At 44.6% G+C, this 26,196-nt stretch overlaps 1 protein-coding gene across 2 annotated transcripts in view; it reads right to left on the reverse strand.

The window, feature by feature from the left end:
• Positions 1–26,196, reverse strand: part of SRPX2 (sushi repeat containing protein X-linked 2) — a 411,391-nt gene that overhangs the window by 79,188 nt on the left and 306,007 nt on the right. For both annotated transcript variants that reach the window (XM_069212794.1, XM_069212786.1), the window contains exons 5-7: positions 19,348–19,524; positions 18,056–18,182; positions 6,536–6,657 (exon numbers count right to left, since the gene is read on the reverse strand). In XM_069212794.1, the coding sequence (XP_069068895.1) occupies positions 6,536–6,657; positions 18,056–18,182; positions 19,348–19,524 (426 nt within the window). The remainder of the gene's footprint in view (positions 1–6,535; positions 6,658–18,055; positions 18,183–19,347; positions 19,525–26,196) is intronic.

Genomic DNA, 26,196 nt, shown 5'->3' on the forward strand with positions numbered 1-26,196 from the left:
TGGCTTCCATCTCTGTTCTTTTGTTTGTCCTGCCCAAAGAGCAACTTGGTCCCACCATGTTTTGATTGGATGAAATGTATCCTTCCGCTGCTGAAGGCACACCATGGTCTAAGGGGCGTGAGGGGCTATTTTATGTCCCTCACTCGGTCTCTTCCTGCTCCCTCACCTCTTTTCACTACCCCCTGCTCTCTTGAACTACTTCTGCATTGTTCATATAAGTGGAACGATGCTTGCCTGAACAACGCAGGCCTTTTTCTCTGCCTTAACCACTCATGTGCTGAACAACGCACATGCATGGTTAAGACAGAGAAAAAGGAAGATCCATCGGGAGAGGATGCAGTCAGGTAAGTGTGGCTGGGGCAGGGTTGGGGTTGGGTTTTAGGGGTGGGGGTGAAGGGTTTGGGGTGATTAGGTTTTTTATTTTTTTAAGGGGTGGGGGGTCGGTACTATGGTTTTTAGGGCGGAGGTGGGGGGGTCGGGGTTATTTTGTTTTTAGGGGCGGGGTGGGGGAGTCAGGTAGTTTTGTATTTAGGGTCCAGGGGGTTGGGTTTTTAGGGGTGGTGGTCGGGATAATTTTGTATTTAGGGCGGGTTGGGGGAACGGGTCTTTGGGGGTGTGGGTTGGGGTAATTTTGTATTTACGGAGGGTGGGGGCAGGTTATTAGGGGTAGGGGCCAGAGTATGTGTGCAGTAGACTACTCAGCAGATATTTGCCCTGATCTCATTACTAATCAGTGTCAAAGTGAGTGCACATTTGGAAACTTCCACACAGGCTAATGTTGTCTGAGAGATTCCACTCCCTTGCCAGGCAATATACACATTTTGAGATTATTTATAGGATAAATTATTCATTTGCCTCAGATCCATTAGAAGTGTTTACACTTGATAAGGAAGTGTGGTCACCTCTATTGTTTGCACTTTGATATAATTAGATATCACTAGAATATGTGACAAAGAAACCTTCGCCCTAGGTGAGCTGCAAGAGCAGCGGTGAGGTAAGGTTTACTTTAGCTCCCACCCCACATTAACACAAGACTTCCTATCTACAGCTTGCATGGAGTAAGAGCAGAGTTAGAGGACATGAGCATTCATATATATGTATATAAATTACGAGTCTGGTTGAGATTTGGCTTGTTATGGAAAACTCTACAATATAAGCGTGAAGTAATAAATCTTCAGTTGAACAACGCTCCACCTGGCGAATACGTCTGTCGGTGGAATTACTACTGTCATATAGTACTTAAGGCAGCACCTGAGTAACTGTTTTTCCAAATAGGAACAGACCTGCACTAAGAATGACTGTTAAGACAGTACCTTTGGTAACAGAGCCACCAAACTGAGATAAGCATCAGTCACATGAGAACCTGAGAGCAAGACCTAAATGGCCAACATTGACTCTAACAAGAGAAATTTGACCTAGTAACCTTCTACATAGTCTATGGCAGCACCCCTGGTAAGGAGAACAAGAATCAATTGCAACTACATCCATGTAGCAGCACCTTCTGTAAGAAGGAAACTTTAGTTGATGAATAACCTCTGTGACATGGATATTACAATAAATTACTTCCTCTGCACAAAGTTTACACATCAAACTTAGCATGGAAATGTGATGTCGGCACACTTTGACACAGTGGCACAAATACCAGTGAGAACCCAAGATACATATTCAGTATGATTGTGGGATAATAATGTAAAGTACAGACAGAAGTTTGAAACTGGGTTGAAAGTGATAGATGTAGTGGAAGTGTGTGCTGTGTATGGAAAATAGGTGCCTAGTAGGACTAAGGATATGTGTTCAAGTTAGTATAGGGGCAGAAAGCCATAGTGGAAAATACTCTTGAAGCTTTCAGTAATAGTGTCTATCTTTACTAAGTACATGGGACTGAAACTTTAGCACCTCTGGTGGGATAGAAGACCGAATTTCGAATCTGCTACAAACAGAAACTGAACTTAAAAACAAATATAAATGCTGTGTGTTGAAAATGTGCCCTTTCTGCAGGGTCACCCCAATTATTTGGGCTTTTTGTTGAACCCTATTTTTCTGGCCATAGATCTCCGTGCACTTTAACCCTGCTCATCACTGGTAAAGTGCTTGTGCTCCTCCTTTCAACATGGTAACATTGGTATACTCCTGATTAGCCTATTTAACTTAACAGTCAGTCCCCAGCACATGGTACCCGCAGTGTAGCCTGAGCCTGTAAACTAAATGCCCCAGTGTGCTGCAGCAATCGTGCTACCCATGGCATTGACAATGTAAACAAGAATGCACAGCCTGCCATTGGTAGCCTGGCTGTGCAAGTTTAAATGTAAAGTCAACTTGCCAAAATACCCCTATTGACAGGCCTAATGCCTTCCATTCAAATATTTATCAGCCACCCCTAAGCAAGCCGCACTGCTCATTGAGGCAGGGTGCATAATATCTAAAAGTGGAACATGTAAAGGTTAATGTTAGACACATCCATACAGTGACTGACCTCTCAAAGCCATTTTCACTGTAGCAGGATCAGCTGTCCTATAGGGAAGCACTGGGATACAATTTTAAGTTTAATAAATGCTTTCTCCACCTAGGAAACAGCTAGAGAAATATTACAAGGACTCTTTGATAGTTGCACAAAATTCTATTTCATGCTAGTCACATTTTGTCTAACCATTACAGAAAAGTGACTTTATGAAAGGTACCTTTTGCCTGCCTAAATTCTCATGCACCTTGGGTGTGGGGTGGAGTCATCCTCCCTTTGTAGGATGGCCTAGGGGCTGTGCCCAGACCCGTGGTGCACTTCTACAGGGCCTCCCTTGTCACAAGCATTATTAACTCACCCCTGTTCCTGCCTCCCACTTTGTACTGCTATTTAGTCAGGCACCAAACCTAATGGGAACGGGAGCTGCCCCAGAACTGGTTTAGAGTGACCACTGGAGTTGGGCAATAAGCATTCTCTTTGACATAAGAGTATGCTCAAGTTTTATTTGAGTGTAACAGCCTGCTTGACAGGTCTGCTGGAGTTTTTCATACGACATTTGAGGTGCACTTCAAAGAGGCTAAAATGTTAACAGGGCCCTCTTATATCCTGCCAGCAAGTCAGGTTCGGTCCCTTTGCGATACAGCAATACAGCCAGTTTGACAGGTCTGTTGGGTACATTAGGGGCGCACTTCAAAGGAGGGAAACAGCATTGATTTTACCACATCTATGTCTTTGAATTTGATGTGGGTACAGGCACTGCCTAAAACTGGATTTTAGTGCTACATATGGGAGGTTCCCAGGATTAGTATATGTGTATATATATATATGTATATATATATATATATATATATACATATATATATATACACACATACCGCTTCCCCCCCCCAGTATTAGACCTTGGAGCATTCATCCTCATTGGTTAGGTTGTCCCCAGGGGTTGTTTCCACTCACTCGTTTGTTCCAGGCATAAATGTGGCAACACCAGGCACTCACTTTTGAACACTCGTGGACCTGTGGAAGCTCAGAAGAGAACTGAACCTGCCGTTGGCAACCTCAGAAGAGCCTTAGAGGAGGACATGCTCTCTCTCATGTACCCAGGGAAAGAAGAGGACACCAAGCATCATAAGGCTGACCTTCTGTTCATTCAGGTACACAACAAGCTACAAAAGCATTTTCTTGAACCTGCCCAGCTGACCAGTAGGTACTGGACCTGGACTGGACCCTGCTGTGGCCCCTACCTGCCACCCTGTGAGTCTCAAAGTGCCTCTTTTTAGATCCTGGATGGCTTTAGAAGTGTACTTCTCGGGTGGATTGGGACTAAAAGGACTAAAGTCAGAAGTTAATATCTTTGACCAGGTGGAACCTAGTTAGCATATCTGAGCCATGCTTCATCGCAGTCTGCATCAAATTGCACCTCTGTCCTCTTCTACCATGACCATTGACTATCACTACCACTTTGTGCTTCTTGGCGGGTGCTATTTCTAATTAAAACTTAAAAACATAATTTTGCTTCTTTTCCTTATTGATTTTTTGGCATGCTGATGGTGTTTTGTATATTAAACTTTAATCTATATTTCAAATTTGTTGTGGGATTTTTATTGTTTTGCATTTCACTTGTATTACGGTTTGAGTACTATATAAGTACTTCACACATTGCCTCTAAGGTATGCCTGTCTGCTCTGTAGCATAGCTACCAGGGAGTTGAGCCCAGGTTTAATTACTGACTTTAGTGGTTCACACTGACAAGGATTGTAATTATTGCTTGAGGTGGGCACTCATCCCACTTAACTAATAGCCCATTTTCTAACAGTGTGCCTATGACATGAAAAAACAAGCACTGGAAACACCATTTGATCTGCTATTGGCCATCAGACTTTTGGCTTTGCAAAGGCTTGTTTTGTCGTGCAATATTTTAATAAAACATTATTGTTGTGGGCGCTGTTGGGCTCTCATCAATAAAAAGACATTGGAAGAAAGGAAAAATATTTTTTGGTCTCATAAAGTACATATTCCCACAGTAGTTGCTGGCACTGAAGGGAGCTACGTTGTTTCCAGGCACGTCCTTTAGGGCGGAGGGGCCACGCCCCCCACCTTTTTAACCTCATGAAGAGAGCTGGTCAGGCTGAACAAAGGTCAGTCTGACAGACACTCTTCATGTTCAGTTCAGGCAGCCAGGAGCAGACATGCGCGATTTGAGCAGACTCCTAGCTGCCTGAGCTGAACTTTGCTGGGCTGAAGAGGTCACAGCTCCTGTGGGCGTAACCTCCTCGGCTCAGGAAAGGTGTCTCCAGGGCCTCCCCCAGGTGATTAGGGAAGCATCACCCATTGACTTCGACCTAGGCGCTTCAGGTTTAAGCCCTGAAGCGCCCAGGGTGATTGTCAAGCAATGACACCTGGGCACAGAGTGGGGTGGGATCAGCAGTGTCACTGGCCCCATCCCACTCTGTGACGAAGTTTGGACTGCTGCCTTCCCTCATTGGCTGACCTAAGGTCAGCCAGCAAGGGAAGGCAGCAGTCCCAACCCTCCTGGGACCTCCGAGGCTGAAGGTAAATGTGTGTGTGATCTTCTTAAATGAATGTTTGGTGTGTGCGTGTATGTGTGAATGTTGATGAGTGTTGTTAATGGATGTGCGTGTGTGTGAAAGAATGTGTGAGTGTGCTTCCCGCCCACCCTTCAACCCCCTAAAACTGCCAGCTGCCACTGGTTGTTTCCACATGTGCTTACTGTAAAAAAAAAAGGATTGTCCAGGGGCGTAATGCAGGTCCTTCCAGCCCACGCTAGACAGAGGGGGGGCATTCTTCCATGGATTCCCAACTCTTCCTGGGGCCCCCACTCCTCCCAAGACCAATGAATATCTGTGAGATATTGGAGTCTCATAGGGACCTCATCACATTCTGGAGGGAGACCGTTCATTTTGAGTTATGTCACTAGTTTAAGACCCCAAGGAGTTGAGCATTAGGTACAGAACGGGAGTGTCGCTTTGAGGAAAGTGTGACTATAAGCACACACCCCTCCCGGAGGGGCTATGATATGAGAATCCAAGTACTACAAGTATCAATGACAGACACCATAAACAATAGGTATGATCTTAGGGCTCCACAGTGGTAAGGTGAATTGCACCATATCACAGGCCATGTATTATTTATGTTTTAATTAGAGGTAATCAAACAAGGAGTGGCACCAGGGAGTCCTCCTTGGTCCTGAAGAGGAGCCTAGGGGTAAGACTTCGAAACTTGTAGACAAGGAAGTCAGGTACATTACATCCCCCACTTCCGCAGCCCCTTTTTAATCATACAGCCTCCAAGAGATCTATGAAATCATTGGAATTACTAGGAGACAGGTATTTTTAACTCACCCAAGATACCACCACTCCTATCCCTCCTGTGATTCACATTGGTGAGACTACATCAGTGCTCCCACATATCCCGTAGGTCGTAACACGCCCTACTCCATAGCGGAACGGGAAGAAACCCAATGATGAAGCATGCCACCAAGGGGTAACCATGGTGGGTGAGGGTTTTTCTAAAATCCTTTTTACTATCCATCCTGTGGTAGTTCTTTTAGCTGGGCCTCTTTTGTAATGTTATATAGGCTATAAGGAGGACAGACCCAGCCCCACAACCTCCTTCTACCTCTTTGTTTTTGTGAGTTACATCACTGCCATTGTCCCATGCTTTATTTTGTAAAAGGTGGAACTAAAATGTGAATGATACAACAGCAGACAAACGGATAAAGGGGCTGTCTGAAATCCCTTATAAGTAAGTATATTATATATATATATACCTATATATATTAAAATCAAAAAGATCTTGGCTAATGTCAGATCTAAAAATGCAACATACCCAACATATACATATTCACATATTGTCATTGCTGCACTTCTGACCTTGGAAACATAATTTAGTTGTTTACAACGGACAACAGCATGAATGGAACTTTAATGAGAACCTTGGTCTGTTCTCTTTGAAGGATAATAACATATAATTTCTCAGAGCCTTCCGTAACTTGATGCTCTACTGGTGATAGGCCGTACTATGTTGCCTGTGGAAACCGGATGCTCAGTGGTTGCCTACCTTTGACTTGCACAGTGAACTTGCAGCTGGCTCTGTTTTGAGCTCGGTCATGAGCGATGTACCGGATTAAGTGCTCACCCTCTTTCAGTTCAGATCCAGGCTCTGGACCTCGCAGCATCACCCTAAAGTTTTACATCACAAATAAAAAGTATGAGCACACAGAGGATATTCCTGTAAACACCAAGCCATTGTATACATTCCTACACCCTCTACCTTATACAAACCTCGTTCTACCAGTCTAGTGAGTCTGTGTTTTGAAGTTCCCAGGGTTGCAAATAGCACTTTAGGAGAAATGAATTTCGTGCAAGGGTGAGTAAAATACTGTTTTCTGTAATATAGTATGCTGGGGAACACCAGATTAAGAGGACAGCACATACATATTGCAGTAAAACAGACGGAAACATAATTTGGTTCCTCAACATAGGATCAACCGACGACAATTTTTTTTCAATATCTCTCCATATTTGACATTGAGACGGCAGATTTATCAAGAATGGTGAATGTTTATTTTCAGATATTTAAGAGAAACAAGAAAATGTGGCTTTTAAAAGTTGTACCACATGCATGTTATAATTCATTCTGTGTTTTTTTCTTCGTAAAACAGACAACATTGTGTTCTTTCCATTGCACTGTTTGTTTGTACTTTAACAATGAATGTGCTCCAGAGGATGTATGTCTACTGGAGGAACGCACATAATGTTTCAATGATCATGGTTGTGCAAACAATGCAAGGACGACCCTGCATGGCCATGGGGGGCACTCTACTATATTAGATTGCAACAACTGTACGGTGGGGCCCAGAAGAGAAGACTTCTCATCTCCTCTCATTCAGTGATGGCCGGCATCGTGGACAGAACACACGCTACTGCATTTAGGAGATTACTGATTAATGCATCTGAGAGTGGAATGGACGAATGGCGGTTGGCCGCTCTCTCGGGTTACACCATTGCTCTATAAGCTGGAATACTTTGGTGGCAACTATTGTGGGTGCCCCTGTGTTCACTCATAGTGTGGTGCATTAGTCAGATGACCACAGACCTGATGAGACACGACAACATAACCCGAGTTGAAACGTCAACACCCCCTCCCTTGTTTGTTTTGTGATTGCATTGTAGACACACAAATACTATCCCCTATTTTATTTGTTCCAAATTTTCCATTGTTTGTACAGTGTCTTTTTATAAGTTTGTATGTATTTTCTCTGTTTTAGCAGTGCCTCATTTGCACTACTTTTTACACTGTATATATTGCAACATATTCCTACAAAAAATATTTTTTTGTGGAACCAAAGGGGGAAGTTTACTGTACTTACTTTTGTATTCTCCTATAAGATATAAATGTTATAATGGGGTTAAATTCCTCTGACATATATGAGAGGTATTGCGAAAAGAGAGTCCCACAGGACAATTGTTGCATCCTCAATGCTCATGGTTGACACGCAACTGCTAATTGGCCTGTGTTTAATTGATTTTCTCAAACAGTTATAGTTCAGTAGCACACTGTCATTTCCACTTATATGCAGGTGAAAAGTCTTCAAAGTTTATTATTTTCTGAGAGTTTCTGGAGTTAGACTGATATGTGTAATGTATATTCAAAAACGATGACCGGTTTCTGTCAATGTATCTTTATTAGTGCAGTCCATCTTACCACCTCGCGTTATGCAGAGGGTATGATTCTCTGCTGTTGTAAACCCACTAAATTTGTTAAAATGTGTTGTTTATAGGATGTCTGCCAGACTCTTCCTTGCTCTCACCAGAAACAGCCACCCTATACTTGGACTTTCTGTGCATTTTAACCAAAACAGAACAGTCCCTTCCAACAATTTGCTCTTTGCATTGGTACTTAGAATACTTTGGGCGATTGATTATATTATCCTCTTTTTTATTATGAATTATCAAATTGCCTAACTAATCTTTTTGCCTTACGTATTGAGTCCTAATTTTTAAATAAACTTTCATGGTTTGGAGTTTGAATACTATCCTTTGTGGGATTTCCTGTGTGGATTTTCCTTTATTTGCTATGGCCTTCATCCTTTGTGTCTCACACAGCCCGATCCACCCAATCGGCCCTTTCAATAGTAAAAAAGCGGCAACAACATACACATCTATTTTGTCAATAAATGTGCACGTGTAAACTGAATGAGCTGCATTCTATCTTATACAAGGACAGGTCTCGGGGTGTCATCTGTCTTTCAGTTTTTCTCTCCATTCAAATTTCCTCATTATTATATTTAGGCATTAGACACCAAGGCCCTCATTACCAATGCTGGCCGCCCTATTAGGAATTTTCCCTGGGACAGAGAGCGAAAACAGCATTTCCGCCCACTGGCCCAGCAGAAAACACGTCACAACATATGCAATAACCACATATTGATTAGTGTGACAAAAACACTACAGGCAATTGGGAACACTGGCTCCAAGCACACTCTTTTAACCTACAAACAATTCTGGAACAATGAACTGAAAGTACAATGGGAAAACATAACGCTGTTTTGGTAAATCTAAACCAACTGTTTCCTTGGTTTCCCCTTTAAACCTGACAATATTTTTCAGGGGACTTAGGGCGTCTCGGTAGGAAGATTCTAACACATTATGTATGGCTATTTTATTTAGAAAATATTGGTGACACATACCGAAGCCCTATGCCCTACGTGCACATCAGTGACACTGTTCATTTGCAGGAAGAAAGTTAGCATTACTTGGGCTGATGACATAATCTTTTTTATGTAATGTTACTTCATTGGGTGCCCTCAGCAACTAAGGTGCCTACGGCCAAGTCACACAGTTGATACACCTGAAGTTATTTGGTGTACAGCCATGTTTGCAGGCCTTTTCAGCAACACTGGCAGTAGTTTTAATTACTGAGGTTCTTATAGATGAACTCACCATGGAGAAGACACACACTCACACACACAAGCTTGACCACTACCAGCTAGTAAAGATATTTATAACATTGGATGATTTCATATGACCTCTCTGCTCAGATCAGTATTGAGGTGGCTGTGTTGGGTACATGGTAACCACTATTAGAAAAGGCGAACTGAATGGACAGACTAGCCCCACAATTGCCATTAATTAAAATGCTCTTTGTTAAACTGGATTTTATTTTTATCCACTCATCAACCTTGGGATGCCAAGAATATATTCAGAGCTACCAACATTTACAGGACTCCAAAAGCTGGAGCTCAGGAGGGACATAGTTTTAATACAGCAGTCCATGAAGACACATCACATATATGCAGTAACTCAAGATGACTGTTTCTGTTTTGGGGGGATTCAGCAGGAGTCAACTGTGCCTCTACCTCTAACTGATAGATTGCAGAGGTAGGTCCAGGCTGGGTGTGAAAGTACCCCTTCTGTGGCAAACTATATATGGATCCGATTACACCAAAGGATCTTACACAGTGCTTAATTTATGAAAAAAAAGTAAGTGCCTGGGTCCTTCCAGGGAGTCCACTGCAGCTTTCACCACCTGTTGCCCCTGCCAGCACTGCCAATGACAGTACCAACACAACTGTTAACCACCACCCTCCTACAAGTGTGACAGTTCAGACTATTAAAGGCCACCCAAAGCTATAATAATGGCCTGGGTGGCAAGTCTTATATATTTCTAATGAATGTCACATTCTTAACAGTGTTGTTGTACTCATATCAAAATTAGACAGTGCCACCATGTGATGGAATGTCATTAGAGCCAGTGTTAGACTTAGGTGCCCAGTGCCCAGCACCAGAAACCACCAGTTCAAAATAAGCCCTGATCTCATAGTGTCACCCAGAGGGCTTATGGAGAGTTTATAGGAGAGCAGAGGTAGTCCATGTATGACCTTGACGATAAATTACATTCTTTAGGTAAAAATATTGCATTCCAATGACCCAAATCAAAAACATCCCTTCTTATGTTTCCATTTCTAATTTTCATTTACAGAACAAGCAGGGCACTGTCATGTACCATCCTACCAGCTATGTCTGATCCCCACAACAAACACAAGACCGTGTGACTTCTCAACCCAACACTGCCATAAATGCAATCAGCAGCTGTTACTATCATTGAGACAATGGGCTTGTTGCTTTCTAATTTGGATACTTATATGTAACAGAAGGTCACATGCTCTTGGACATTTATTACAGTGACGGACATGGAGTCACAAAGGCCTTGCATTGTAATGCCTCCTAATCAAGGCCAGACTCACCGTATCAGGCACTTAGCATTTCTCCAGGAGGCTGGAAAGGTGCGGGCTGCATTTGTTACTGGGGCCCGCTTTTGTAGCAGTGCAACAGTTTTAAAAGCACTGCAGAGTTTCTTGTATATTCAACAGTTTTCATTCAACAATAAAAGTGCCAAGCTAACTCTGGTGATTAATTTACCTGCTGGAAAGAGATCAGATTTTTGTCTAGTGGCAGTTTTGACTCATCTAAGGTAGTGTAGAGGGTTAATATGCCTGCTGCAAATAAAATGTACTATGCAGATCACAGAACAGTATTTTATGTGCAATGCTCAGTGGGATACTGCTTTTGTCAAAGATATCCTTTCATTACTGTGCAGTTCATAGGTTACAATCATAATCTATCACAGTGAGCTATGAACTGCCATCAAAAAGCTGCATGTAAACTGTATAGTATAGGTTAGAAAGTTATGTTTTTCCCAGAGTATGATAATCCTAATTTTGCTAAAAAAGATTTGCTTGGGCAGAAATAAATTGTTATTAGTAAAGTCAACCCTAACCACTGCTACACTCGAATCCTGAATTTTTCCGTCTCTAGACCAAGCACTTTTAAACAAAATGCCTCTTAGAATGGATGACATTTGAATCCTACACATTATAGTCCCCTTTGTCTTATATAACATGTTCTATACACTGATTTATACACGTATGATTTGTTGTCTCTGTGTGTGTGTGACGTAAAGTAATCCAGCTCCCTTCGCTGGTAAGAGAGGAGCTATAAAACAATTAAATTCATGTGCGAGAGTGGCTATGGAGAGATCAGAGACACTGTTCGAGGGTGACTGTGAGGAAATCATTGAAGAGCTCCAATAAAGATTGCTGTATCCTGGTGCACTGTAAAGTCATCATTTACTATGATTTAAAAAGTCATAGGATTGAATATATAATGAAAAATGTGTTGCGGAATACACAGCCAATTTTTCCCCAATTTTATTTTTTGGGGGTAGAACTCCCCAAACCCAACCGTAGTGGTCAGTGCAAGCAGCGCTGCCCTGGTGGATTAAAACCGCCGGGACAACCATGGCGGTAAACTGCCGGTCCCGGCGGTGCGACTGCGTTGCTTCTGCCGCGGTCGTAATCCGCAAGTTTGTACCACCAGCCTGTTGGCGGTACAACCTCCAAAACAGCCCTGGCGGTCTTTGACCGCCAGGGTTGTAATGAGGCCCTCAGTGATTTTCCCAGAATCATAGGCTGTTGAGCCAGCGTCGAGACTCGACGTGTTCCCCAGCTCCAAAATCGGCAGCTCTGGCCCTTAGGTCACATCCTCTCCCATAGGGTTCTTTGTCAGGTGCGTGTTGGGACAGTCTGGGAATAACTCGCTTTTCTTTTTTATACAGCATTGGTAATACAGGTTCTCATACTGAAAATTTAAATATAGCTACTGCTGATTCTTTCTGTATATATCTACATATAAATACAATGTTAATAAATATATTCCTAATGAATCTAACAAAGAAATGTCTTATGAGCCCAATTTTGTTGTTTGTATAAAAGCCAACCTGAACTCAGCCTTATTCATTAATCAATTTTCACATGAATAGATACAATTTCATTAGACAGACATAACTATTATTTCAAATCTTATGTATATAATTCGTATTTATTATATATTACAAAACGTGGACATAAGAAACAATACTAGGCAGTACCTAAACAAAGAAAGAGGCAATGCTCCCACAAACCTCAAATACAAGACAACATAAAATAATACAGGTTCTGCCATTTGATAGCGTTGCAAAGCAGGTGCCTTTCTCAACAAAATAGCTATAATTCCTTTTGCATAGACCTTGCAGAAATGAAGAGGTGAAAAGGCTATATCAGAATTGTAATCTGTGACATTCTCATTCTGTCAAGACCTCTGCAGTGGGTGCATTAACCAACTGACTTTGGTAGCGCTTAACCCTAGGTGATAGCACATGCTCTTGATAACTTCCGGAGGGTCACCAACCAAGCACATAGGTTAGTTCTAGGCAAAAAGATTGCGGAAGGTGTTGTCTCCAAAATGGTGGAAAAGGAGTCGTGACTTCAGACCCAAGCACTTCACAGCCTCAAGCTTGATAGCAAAAAACATCTAGCCTTTGGCTGTAAATTGGGCCTCTTCAAATAGAGTTTAGTTAGCTCAAAATCAATAAAAAAGTATTACAGAGCTTTACATGAGCACCGGTTATATTACACATGAACACATTCATTTTTTGTAGCAAGGGGAGATTAAGGGCCTCATTCCAAGTCTGTCGGTCCATGGCCTGGCGGTGCTGGCTGTCTCAATCTGCCAGCCAGATTACGACCCGCGTTTCCGCCAGACTTTTCATGGCGGTGCCACCGCCATGCAAAGGCTGACAGAAAGTGGATGCCTGGGGCCCCCTTAAAATGTACCCACCCCCCTCCAAAATAAAAATGCATTTGTTGTCACGCTCTGTCAGAATCTGCAAGATTAGATTGAAAAATTCTGGTACACAGTCGAGTGCCAACCAATTAATTCCGCGTGGTGCCTGGAATAAAGTGTCAGGAAGAACACACTTAACCCACATTTTGTAAAGCTGGTTATTTTGTACTTCGAGGCTTCAAGGCGTTAGGTATGAGAGAAACCAACACCGTGCATGAAGCCCGTCCACATGTGAGTCTCATAGTGAAGTGAGTCAGAGGTGCTCTAAATTGCAGTTCCCATATATGGATGTGATGAAAAAAAGAAAGGCAACTCATTCCACACGTTTGTCTCCTGAAGAATGTAACCAGTTAGCATCTTCACAGGTCTCACAAGACGATCACCAGTTTTTCAGGGCAACTAGCAATTTGTCGAGTTTATGTTAAATACGGGTCCGTGAGAAAGCCCAGGTTCAATATAAAGAGCCCCAGTTGAGGGTAGATACCTGGGCCATAGTGAACGATTCCTCGGAACCTCACAGCCAATTACCAGCTGTAGTGTTGGAGGCCCTTGGCCCTCATGCTACTGAAATAATAGACCCAGACTCCATAGCATGGTAGTTGGAACTGGCCACGGGCACGTGCGCCCGGCCCCTTTTATTGGCAGGGTCACCTGGCTGGAGACGCCTGTGTTGCGTGGGTGTGGGGTGTGCATGTAAGACCAGCCCTCAGCCGAGTGGCTGGCAGAAACACTAGAACGTGTCCAGCAGGACACTACATCCCTCCCAAACTTTATTGAGGAACGAAACAACAAAGTCCAACCTGTGGGAGAGAAACAAAAACACAAAATATATTCACAAGGTCTCTTCAGGCGGTCTGCTTGAGCTGTGGCATGGACTAGGTGCAGCTGGGCACTCGGCATCCCAGCACGCCTCCGTTGTTCAACCACACTGCGCTGGACAAGAACAGCAGTGCAGATGAAATCCGAATACTTCAATCGCTTGTCCACGACCTCACAGTACGCTGGATATTGTCGGTTCGGTCCCGCCTGGGCTCATGTTTTCAAAGTCTATTTACCGTTTCTGATGCAGGTGCATCTGGAGCAGTGGGGAGTCCACTGTACACAGTTAGGGATGGCATTCCGGCTCTGAAGATTGTCTACCTCCTAAGACTGCAGATGACGTGACGGCCTGGTGCACCTAGGAGTCCACCGGCAGAGCAGCAGTAGTCTTCCCTCTCGTGCCAGACCTCCTCAAACAGGAGTCTCCTCAAGGCCCTTTGGTGGGCTGCCACGGGACTGGGTGGACTGTGCAAGCCCATCGCAGGCCCAGCAAAGACATCACAGAGGAACAGCCTACAGGACCACATCCAAGTCTTGCATGGAGCCACAAGGGTGGTTGATGCAGGGTCAGCTTGCTCGAGCCATCAGGATTCAGGTGCTCTGGCGATAGTGCAATGTCTTTGGGTGACCAGTCTCTCTATATGAGACCTCCGTGCGTCCCGATGCCTGATGTGGAGCTGTCTCAGATGCATTCTCTCTCAGCGGGATTCCTCTCTCACAGGAATTAGTTGGAGGCCCTTGCCCCTGGATTGCCACAGGACTGCGTGGGGTGTGTGGGCCAACATAGGCCTCGCCAAAGGAGTCGCTCAGAACTCCTAACAGGGACACTTCCAAGTCTTGTGCAACCCCAAGGGTGGATGGTCCAAATGATCTGACCAGCTATCACCGGAAGGTGTCTGGTTCACGGGGTTCATGGCAGGTGTTCAGGTGGTAAGTTTCTACGTTGCCAGACATGCCTTGTCAGCGTCTGTTCTTGTTACTGACTCTGGCTCCAGTAGGGTGGTGCTGTCCTCCTTCGGTGTTTGGGCGATGCACCTCATCATGGTGATGATCTGTTTTTCATCCTTCTGCAGATCAGACAGGTGGCGGCATCTTCGTCGGCAGGAGGATCACTTGATGGACATCGTGGCCACTGGTGGGTCTTGTGTGGCCTGTGCAGTTGGCGACAGGGATGCCATTGCAGCCAAGTAGCCGGTGACAAGTGACAGGACGGTCGCACTGAGAAGGGTGGGGGTCCACCCGTGTAGCTGTCTTCAGTGACATCTGTCACACTCCTCTCTTCTTCTCTTGATTTCTTGTTGTGGCATCGTGCCACGCTCTCTTCTCCTTTTCCTCCTCGGTGTTGCGTCGTGCCGAGGCCGCATGTTGTGTCACATGGACCTTGTGCTGCACCTCTGCTGGTGCATCTTGCTCTTCGTCTTCAATGTGGCGTCGTGCCACAGGTCGCATGCTGCGTCACATGGACCTATCACTGCACGTCTGCTGGTGCATCTTGCTCGGTCGCAGCCTCTTGCAGGTTAAGTCCTGCGGGTAGGACTTGATCCGCTCTTCTGGCAGACATCTCCCGGTGTGGTCTGTTCCCGGATCCTTTAGGTAGACCGCTCTTTGGCAGGATGGTCACCGTTCTCTTCCTCCATCTCTTCACTCGAGGGCGCCACTCTTGCACCTCGAGGCTGCACTGTTGCAGCGCTCACTCCTGCCTCCATCTGCTTTGGCAGGGTCGGTCAGTTCTGATGACCTGTTCACTGATGGGCCAACGGTAGCCATCTTCTGTTGTTGTGTGGCCGGCTTACATGTCCTCTTGTCCTGTGTGTTACGTCATGCTTTCGGCTGCTCGCTCCATCTTCACGGGCTTTGCCCGTGTCGTCACATTCTCTGGCAGAGCTCTCTGCGCACCTGTGACATTGGCCCTCATTCTGACCCTGGCGGTTTGTAACCGCCAGGGCAAAGGGCAGAGGAAGCACCGCCAACAGGCTGGCGGTGCTTCCGGGGCAATTCTGACCGCAACGGTAAAGCCGCAGTCAGAAAAGGGGAACCGGCGGTTTCCTGCCGGTTTTCCCCTGCCCCAGGGAATCCTCCATGGCGGCGCTGCATGCAGCGCCGCCATGGGGATTCTGACCCCCTTCCCGCCAGCCTGTTCCTGCCGGTTTACACCGCCAGGAAGAGGCTGGCGGGAACGGGTGTCGTGGGGCCCCTGGTGGCCCCTGCAGTGCCCATGCCATAGCATGGGCACTGCAGGGGCCCCCTAACAGGGACCCATTAAGATTTTCAGTGTCTGCAAAGCAGACACTGAAAATCGCGACGGGTGCCACTGCACCCGTTGCACCCCAGCAAATCCGCCGGCTCCATTCGGAGCCGGCTTCATCTTTGCTGGGGCTTTCCCGCTGGGCCGGCGAGCGATCTGCTTGAGATCGCCCGCCGGCCCAGCGGGAAAGTTGTGATCACCGCCGCGGTAATTTGACCGCGGTGCGGTGTTTGGGCGGTTTCCGCCCGGCGGGCGGTGCCCGGCGCCCACCGGGGTCGGAATGACCCCCATAGTCTCTTTTTTTTTCACTTCTGGGCGTCCTTTGCCGATGCCTGTCGTGTCCATTTCGTGTCTTGCGGTGATGTCCGTGACTGCTGGGGACCTGTGATGTTCCTGCGGTGGCGGCGGGCGACCGCCAGGGGCGGCGCAGGCTATGCACACTCTCCTCGTGCTTCACATGGTACTTAAGTCCATTCCTCACCGTTGCAGCTTGGCTGGGACAGCTGCAGTGTTCTCCTTCCCTATGCAGAATTGTACGAGTCGCTTCCATCTTCTGCGCCATTTCCGTCTTCTGCGCCATTTCCGTCCACGGGCGCGCTATTGGTCCGGTACAGTCACTCTCTGGAGTGTTGCTGTAGACTTGTGGTCAAGACAGCTTATTTCCCTGTTAAAGCAGAAACAAGGGTGCCCTCATCCGAGTGGCTGGCAGAAACACTAGAACGTGTCCAGCAGGACACTACACCAGCCACAAAGTGTTTGCCCCCACATGGCGCATAACATGCAGGACGTATATGTTTCAGATTCCATGGCTGTTCCTGTGCTTTCAAAAGGCAGGAGGAAGTGTGCGTAGTTTTACCAGTTACGTTCCCTGTTTCCTGTAAAATATGTAATTGGGTAGGGGACTCTACCCCTGAGGGACACCCCTCTGACCAACTTGCATTGGGCCCCTTAGAGAGCTACTAAGATTTCATGGAAATAGGCGAGGAAATTCTCCAGGCTGAACACGTGTTGGAATCACACACTGATTTCCATCAATACACTGGGATATCAGTTTGTGAACCAGAGGCTCTCATGGATTCACGCAGGGCCCGAAGAATAACAATATAGTAACGTCGGCTCTCCTTTCATTGTCACCTTTGTCATGTTCCATTCCTTCTGCATGACTTTTATGTTAAATGGGATCAAAACAGGAATTATGTCAGAAACGTCTGATGACAAAGTATCTGCTCCTGAGTAACAATATCGATGACACTGACTTGTTCTTGAAGTATAAAAGCTAGGCTCACCAGCAAAGCGTTAGGCCTGAGACCCAAAGGTGCTTGCCTCAGCCTTCCACTGAGGAGCACGAAACAGAACTTTCTGAAAGGAAATTCCACAGCGCGAGTAATAGTCTGAAAGGGTTGCACTGTCCTTCTCGGAGGACACTTAACATATGGATAATCCAACAGAATGGCGGAATTTATGCATTTTGCAAATATAGTTTCTGAGATTTTATTGTTGAAATTTCTAGGCCACGCTCTCTTCAAAACTGGATGAGCAGGCACAAACTTGCAGGACTGTGGTCGGAATTGGCGTGTTCGACAGCGGCTATGAGGCGAAGGCACAAGACTAGAACTTTTTCGCAGGGAAAAATGAAAAATAACTTCCACTTTGAGGGTGATAAAAATAGCATATACCTGTCACGTTTATAAATGTGGAATTTTGCAGCTGGTGCAACAATCCACACGCATAAATTTCATGCATTGAACTGCTTCTGGTATTCTTTAGTAAAACTTTGAAAACTAAGGAGTAATCTCATAGGAGCAGATGAAAGCTCACAAGTGGTACTGGAGTTTAGTTATTGATTCAAACCTTCTGATGATGCCATCAGCAGAATCCTTCACCAGCGGTTCACTCCAGTAGACCAAGGCCGTCAGTTTATCCGGGTCAGCTATCTTTTCTCTGGAGGAAGGGCACTGTATCTTGGGGGGCTCAATATCTACAAAAAATGCAAAATGATTAAAAATGCAACAACAAAACAAATATACAGTCACCTGATGAAAGGAAAACAGTAAGTGCCAATTAAACACTTCTCTTTAATGTCAGCTTTATTGCCTTCAACCCACAGCTGGACAGCTGTGCCAGATCCTTAGGTTTCCCCCTCAACATGACCATCAGTTTCAAACGAACATCTCAAAACAGACTCAACTAATTGGTACCAACTCATCACGCTTCTGAAAGTGAAAGTTTATCCTCTGTGTAGCAGACTTCAGAACAACACAATCCCTTCATCCAGCCAGCCTTACTGAAGGCATTATCCTGCTGGCCAGCATCCCAATATCACATCTAAGCTGTTACCCACCTGATCAAGGATCTGAGGAAGTTCAACAGAATCTCACCCATCTACTGCCCCACTACCAGCTGCGATCACTGGGACGGATGCTGGAGCTGGGACAGACAGCACATTCTCGGAAAAGGAGAAGGCAATGGAAAACTCTCTCTGCACTTCTTGTTGTGCTTGGCATGTTTGCTGTTATGTGGTCACTGAGAGAGAGCACAGCTGGAAAAGAAGAGAGGATCTTCCTGCATGGCATGTATACTCTCCTGGGTTGAACACACACACACACCCTCCCATACAAGCCTGAATAAATACTTACCTGAGTGAGTTAACTTGCCCTCCTCAGGGGTCCTCAAGATAAAAGAAGGAGTAATGTTGATATAGTAACAAAAAACTGTCCTACTAAGGGCATTCACATCATGATAACATTGGGGCATCGTATTACCATCCCAATGTCACATCCTTGTGTGCGGAGACTGACTGGCCCTGGCATACAAACAAGCACATGAAGGACATATTACCTCCAACCACACCAAGTGGACTACACTCCTAGTGCCACAGGTGACCTCGGCCACTGCTTTCCATTCCTACTCTCGGGAATAGGTGGCCACCTAGAGATTGTATTTTAGAGACGCAATTATAGGAGAGGCTGGTGAGGAGAAAGACCATATTTGAAAGTTCCCTTGTGTGCAGGAATTATATTTTAAAGAGGTACAAGAGTAAATGGCCGAGTATGGTTTTAGGCCATCCTCAACTTGTGTAAGACTGGGATAATGAACACAGGATGCAATAGAAATGAACTTATGGAGAAATATGCAGAAATTACCTACACAGACTGGTTCGATGCCACTCCATCGTCCGTTTTCCATGCAGATCCTGTTGCGATCGCCCTCTAACTGGTAGCCAGGAAAGCAAGTGTAATCACAACGAGAGTCCTGAAATACACTGGCTGTACACTGGTATGCTCCGTTTGGTATTGCTGGTAGTACGCGACATCGAATGCCTGTAAAGGAAAGCATAAACTTTGAATTAGTTCATGTGAGGGTATTGTAAAATGGGTGCTAACCAGCATAAAGTAATGATAAGCACATGTGCTTATTACATAGCATATGAAATACTCCTGTACCTGCTGAAAAGTACCTAATGCATGAACAATGACGGGTGAAATAAACATGAGATCAATTTAAAATTCACTTAGGACCACAGTTCACGTGTCCCACCGTTGAGGAAGGGGACGCCATCTTGTGTAACTTCCATAGCCATATATAATGTAAGATTCTCCCTCCTAAAGATCATTTTCATTGGAAATGTGTTTCGAACACTTTATGAGCATGGACATATTTTTAAGCAGAAAGGATTGTCCTGATGCTTCCCTAATGACTATGAGAAAGTCCTCCACCATGTATGAATACTCATAATCCAGCTACCTTAAAGTGAATTATTTATGTCATAGAATAGGCTTACCGTAAATAACTGTTACTGATGTGATGCAGGTAGACACTACAAAGGGCCATGCTCACCTCTTCTCCTCAAGGCACCAAACACCAGCAGAAGGTCAGAACTCTTAGCGCTGAATTGGAGTCATTTTATTTAGGCTAATTCAGTGCAAACTTAACTCCATAGTTATATTATGATGCTAAGCTAGTTTAACATCAAAATATTGGAGTTAAAGTCATTTTTTGGATGTGTGAACCCACCTTGCGTCAATGAGATGCAGGGTGGGTGTTCCCATCCAAAAAATGACTCTAAGGCCCTTATTTATCCTCCTGTGCAAATATGGTGCACGGGAGATAGGCGGCCTAAATAATGGCACTAAGCCTGCTGAGCACTATTGTTTAACGCCTGGGTCTGGGGAGGCGTTAGGGGACCTGTGGACCGATTTCCATGGTAAAACACCATGAAAAGAGCCCACAGGGGCCCTCCCCAAGCGCCAGGAACACCCCACCCACACCAGAGGGACACCACAGGATGGGCCCCCATCCCAGGTAAGTATAGGTAAGTAGAGGTAAGTATTTACAAATGTTTTAAGTGCCATTGGGGGCCCTGAAATGGGTCCCCCTACATGGCACTGGGTGCAACGGCCATGCCCAGGGGACCTGTAATGGGTTCTTTACCTCCAGGTGGAAGAGATATTGGAATAACTCTATAGGCGCAGGTTTGAATGAATAAGTGATTTATTTATAATTAATTAAGGCTGTCTTTTTAGTTCTTATGTCTCAGGTCGGCTTCTTATTATATTCATCTGGGTCCTTTTCTCTCTGGCAGGGTTTTGAATCGAGATTCCGGTGTAGCCTGTTCCCGAATCGAAGGAGGTCTGGTCTTTTCCCTCGTGGCAGCAGCCCAGGTTTCCCAAAACAAAAGAAGAGCGGGAAAACAGGTAAGTGTAGAGGTAAGGCAGGGGTCTAAATAGGGTTAATAGGTTGGTGGGAGGGAAGGTAAGTGTGGGGTTGTGGTGGGATAACTTTCCTGCAATAGTGAGTGTCACCTTCCCGTGAATCTCCTAGTTTCTTTTCTCTCTCTTTGGTTTTTATCTCTTTTCTTACGATGGACTTCCCCTCACAGTGAGGTTAGGGGGAGGGTCAGTATGGTTCCCCTTCTTTATAGGATCTCCCCTCCTCGCTCCCCGTCTTCCCCTCCCTTGGTTTCTTTCCCCTTAACCAAGCCGGCCAGAAACCCCAGGTTAGGTACAAACGTACCTGTGGGTGCCACGCCCCTCCTGGGACGTGGCTGGCCCCTTCGTGATCTCCTGACTTCTCTCCGGTAGTGGCGGGAGGCGCCCCGTGGCCTCCTTTCTTCTCCGGTGTCTCTCCTGTCGCGTCGCACTCTTCTCCAACGTCCTCCAGCTCCAGCGTTTCTCTCCCTTTGGTCCGCGTCTCTCGGGTCTCTTCCTGCTCCCTCCGACGATGTTCAACTCGTCCGTCTTCCCTTTTACTGGCCGATGAGACGCTTTCTGTGTCTGACGTCACCCCTCCGGGACTCTCTCGAGTGCCCCGGGGGTATGTCGATACGGGCTCTGTCGGTGCGCGTGTACCGGCATCGACGGTTGCCCGGTTACAGGACCCTTGTCCCCTGTGCTGGCCATTGGGTTGGTGGGTATGACTCCTGTCTTTTATAAGATAGGATTCATGTGGTATGGATGGTTTTGTGTCAAGAAATGAAGCTAAGCTGGTTAGTTTCATCTTTTTTTACTCTAACCAGCCTAATGTCATTTTTTTGTGCACAACCCCCTTCTCCCATACCACCATACCCCCAGCTAATGTCATTTTTTTCCCGCTAGCCCATCCTTTGTGCCAGATTGTGCCATTCCATAAATTTGAGTCCTGGAATGGCGCAAGCCGGCGCTATACTTTTTGACGCAAAACTGTGCAAACCATGTTTTGCATCAAAAAGTATAAATCTGGGCCTTATTCTGGCAGCAAACCAGAACTAAATTGCTATTAAAAAAGAGGGGGTTTGAGGAGTGCCACATTAATGGCTGAGCAGTTATTTATTTTATTTTAGCTTTTTAAATAGTACCACTCTACTTGGCTAGTGCTATTGGTAGTGGGATTTGTCAGGGGCCACTGACCATATTTTGGGTAAGTCTTCCTTCAGTTTCCCTTATGTCACTCGTCAGAGGGTAAGGTGTGTTTGCATGTATTCTTCAGCAGAACATTTATTGCTAAACCTAAATCCCCACTCCACCCTAAGTATGCTTTTAGGTATCAAATGTTGCATTTTAATAGATTTTAGGGGTTTCTGTGGTGGGTATAAAAGGGCAGAGCCGAATGATTCTAAAGCACTGCTGGGAAGGTAAACATAATGAGGTCATACAGCCATGTTCATTTAGGGACAATATTTTTATTCTGATTCCCATGGATATTGACAAAACCCTTTAGGTAGCTGGCCCTGATTGTTTTCCTTGTAAATGTTGAATAATCACTGGATGGATCTGTATGGAAATTACATTTGATGAAATATTTTTACTTCAGCATGACAACTTACGTATTCATGGTACACAAGAAGACCTGACAGGATTGTCTATTGCCAGCAGTGATTCACCATCACAGTTTACGCTTATAACCCAAGGTGGGATAATACTCAGAACTGTCTCCCTAATGAAATTCACACTTTTCTTCCCATCAGTTCGAAAAATCTACATGCACTGCCTGATAGTCTACACTCTGTATGAAAAATAAAAGAGAGTATTATGATTCTTTAAAAGTAAGTCATTCATCATTAATATCATACACATCCTGAGTTTAATGTAGAACCTCTTGAACCTTTATCCTTTTTAAGAAAACTAAGTATAATAGACTCTTTGGAGCACTTGGGGATATCCACTCCCTCCCTGATTTGAGTAAATAATGCTGTTGAAAAAAGGAGTAAGTAATACCTTGGCTAACATCTTATTTAGCTCCATCAGAATGCTATCACTCCCATAGACGTTTGCATTGGCCATATTTTTAAATGTATTGACCACTTTGGGCACTCCAATTTTGTCAAGTAGAAGATCTTTTCGAAACCTAGATGCTTGGGGTAGGTGGAGGGTATTGAAATATTGTTTAAGTCTAGATATAGGAAAGGAGTCTACTTTTTCACATCTATTCCTATCGTGTTGAAGAAAAATCTCAGCTAGCACCTCTTTCTCAACCACAAATGTATGAGTAACTGGATTCTCAAACGTGTTACTAGCCTGCTCATTCTCATTATTCTAAGTTACCCTCACCAGATATTTTCCTATTTGTTGACTTTCTTCGTATAATTTCTGTGATTATGCGATATCACTGGTAATCTCTTTGACTATAAAAAGTCCTGCTTTGTCCTATTTAGATGGTCCTTTTTTATTTTTTTTACTGGAAGGGGAAGCTTGTCATCTGAAACCATATTTTCCCTTGTCACATAATCTAATGCAGAATCCAAGCTCAGGACTTTGCTAATTTGTGCTTTATTTAAATTGGACTTGTATGCTATCACCCGTCCCCTAAAAGTAGCTTTGAATGCCTCCCATACCACAAAATAGATGCAGAGCTACGATGAGTCTAGAGAAATTCCTTGACAAAGGTTCTTGTTCCATCTAACCATACCTGGTACGATAATAGCGGCTTGTCAAATTGCCAACTTGGTTTTTCTTTTAGCAAAATATTAACTGGTATTTGAAGAAAGACAATTGAGTGACCAGAAAAAGAGTTTGCGCAGATCTCCACTGAACCCCATGTAGTCGGGTCAGTAAGTAAAAAAAAAAAAGAAAAGAAAATCTAAGTGTGAGACTGTATTAAATCAATGTGAAAAGCAGGTGTATTGGGAAGATGTTGGGTGATCTACACACCAGTGATCTACTAATGCAAAGTCCTGTGTGCTAGTTGCCAAAACCCTTGCAGTTTTAGGCTTCAGCTGCCTTTTTGATCTATGTTAGGTGTAAATTTTCAAGTTTTGAAAGAAATAGCCCAAAAGTCGCTGCCCAAAATCAATAAGCCGTCTGCGTTCATAGCAAGATTGTGCAGTTGTTTCAGTGGTAGTAGCTCATCTGTAATGGGAACATAATAGTTCACAAGGCTGAAAACCACACCCATGACTGCAATCTTAACCTAGATCCATCTTCCATTTGCATCCCTTATTACTACATCCCTCATCTGCCAATCAACGGTGTTTGCCAGACGGATTGCCACACCCCTCACTGAGACCGCTTCTTATGCAAGGTACACATACAAAATCTTTCCCGGAATACTTAATTTGAGGATTATTGTTGTTTGCTTAGCAACTCATTAGCAATGCTGTGAATATCTTAATATTACTTTACAAAAGAGCTGACATTCAGAAGCACACCTTCCTCCTACTGACTGACTTCTGCTTCTGGCTGAATAGACTTGCTGTCCTTCCATTGTATCCTGCTTATTTGTTCTGCTCGTGCAGTCCCCACTCATAACCCTCTACACAACCATTGTGTGACTGTCGGCCCTAGACACCTTTGACTGAATTCCCCAAGGCACCCATGGATCATGGTATTGGCCACCCTCCCCCCAAGACTCCAGACCCTTAACTGGTGCCCAGTACCTTCACATGTCATCCCTTCTGTGGGCCCCTGCTAAAAAAAAACAAAAAATAAAAAAAAACACCACCTTGAAACTAGAGGACATCTGAATTGCTTTTACAACATTTAAGAGATCTATCCCTGGATTTTTTTAAGCAAAGCCTGAGCCTCTTCAACTCATTAGAACAAATGAAATTGACACTTTCAATTTTGACTTCTGGGCTGAGGCCTGCACTCCTAATGCTTTAAACTGCCCCTCCAGCCCTTTAAATGTCTTGAGGTGCCATGCCATCATGAATGACATATCAGGAAATACCAAAAGTGGACTTTCTCTGCAATTTCAAAATATTTATTTTGAATAGCTAAGGATAGAATCTGTTCCTTAAGACAAAAGTCTGCAAAGTTAAAAAGAATGGTATGGTGGCATTTGGAATTAGCTGGCTGATGTGCTGGAACTCTTTAACCCTGCATGATTAAAAGAATGACTGACATCTGATGGAATATGCGTTTCAATCAACGATTCCATCAGTTAAAGCGCGTCCTTAAAATGTTCTTGAGTATTGCTTTCTTCAGGAACTCCGACAAAACGGAGGTTAGAACGACTTGCATGATTCTCCAACTCTTCAATCTTATTCTATAAGTAATGAACCTTCTTCTGTGCATTTTACATGTTTTTGTTAAGCAAAAATGAGTTATCCTAGAGATATGATATACTTTTCTCCTCTTCCTTTAACCTGACTGGTACCTGCATGACATTCTCCTATATTTTTGCCAGTTTTTAGTGTAGAGCAGCATTGTCCTGGGCTTGTAACTCTTTCATGTCACGCATTTCTGACAATATTGTCTCCAGAATTCATTTAAATGATTCTGATTGTGCTAAAGACGGGAGGCCACTCATCTTGTCGCCATGAACCGTTGTTTGAAGATTACCTTGATTACAACAATCTGGCATTGTATTGAGTAGATTCCTGCCTTCAATGCTGAAGACTCTGAATGGCAAAGGTTGCATTAGAGGGGTGAGAGGGCACTTGCTTAGGGGAAGGAAGGGTAGTCTCTTGTTTAACCACACCTGATATATCTGCCATATTTACTTGCACATTTTTCCCTCCAACAGTCAGGGGTAGATGTGTCATTGCCTTTTCCACTCAACTGTTCAATTGTTCCGAGAAAAGTGGGTAGTCTCTTAATCTTGTGTCCTACTTCTGATCTTCATGGGCCTGTTGTAAATTTGCTGGACTTTCTGACTGACCCCATGGCCCGCCTGATCCTGATCCATATTTACTTGCACATAAGGCCAAAATGTCAAACACTGTGGGTTAAAGGCAAGGTTTATTTTGGAGCCTCTTTCTGACTCTGTCTGAGTACAGATGAAATTTGCCTTTGACACTAGCGTTCTAGATATATCCCCTTTTAATACTGTACTCCTGTCCTTTCAAACTGCTGCTTCCAGATGGCCCTGAACGGCACGTTTCTTAGTTTTCTGGGAAGCAGGTGCTGTATTAGGAGCCCCATCTGTCACTTTCACATGCTAAGTCTGTGGCATGCATTAATCGAGGAATCCAGGCAGCTGGAACCTGCTCATGCAGCAGTTTTCACATAAATTTGAATCAATTAACCAGTCCCAAGCACCCTTTTTAGCAACACCGATTGGCTGCTAGCCCCGAA

This window comes from Pleurodeles waltl, chromosome 2_1 (assembly GCF_031143425.1).
Source record: "Pleurodeles waltl isolate 20211129_DDA chromosome 2_1, aPleWal1.hap1.20221129, whole genome shotgun sequence".
In the NCBI taxonomy this organism is placed as follows: Eukaryota; Metazoa; Chordata; class Amphibia; order Caudata; family Salamandridae; genus Pleurodeles; species Pleurodeles waltl.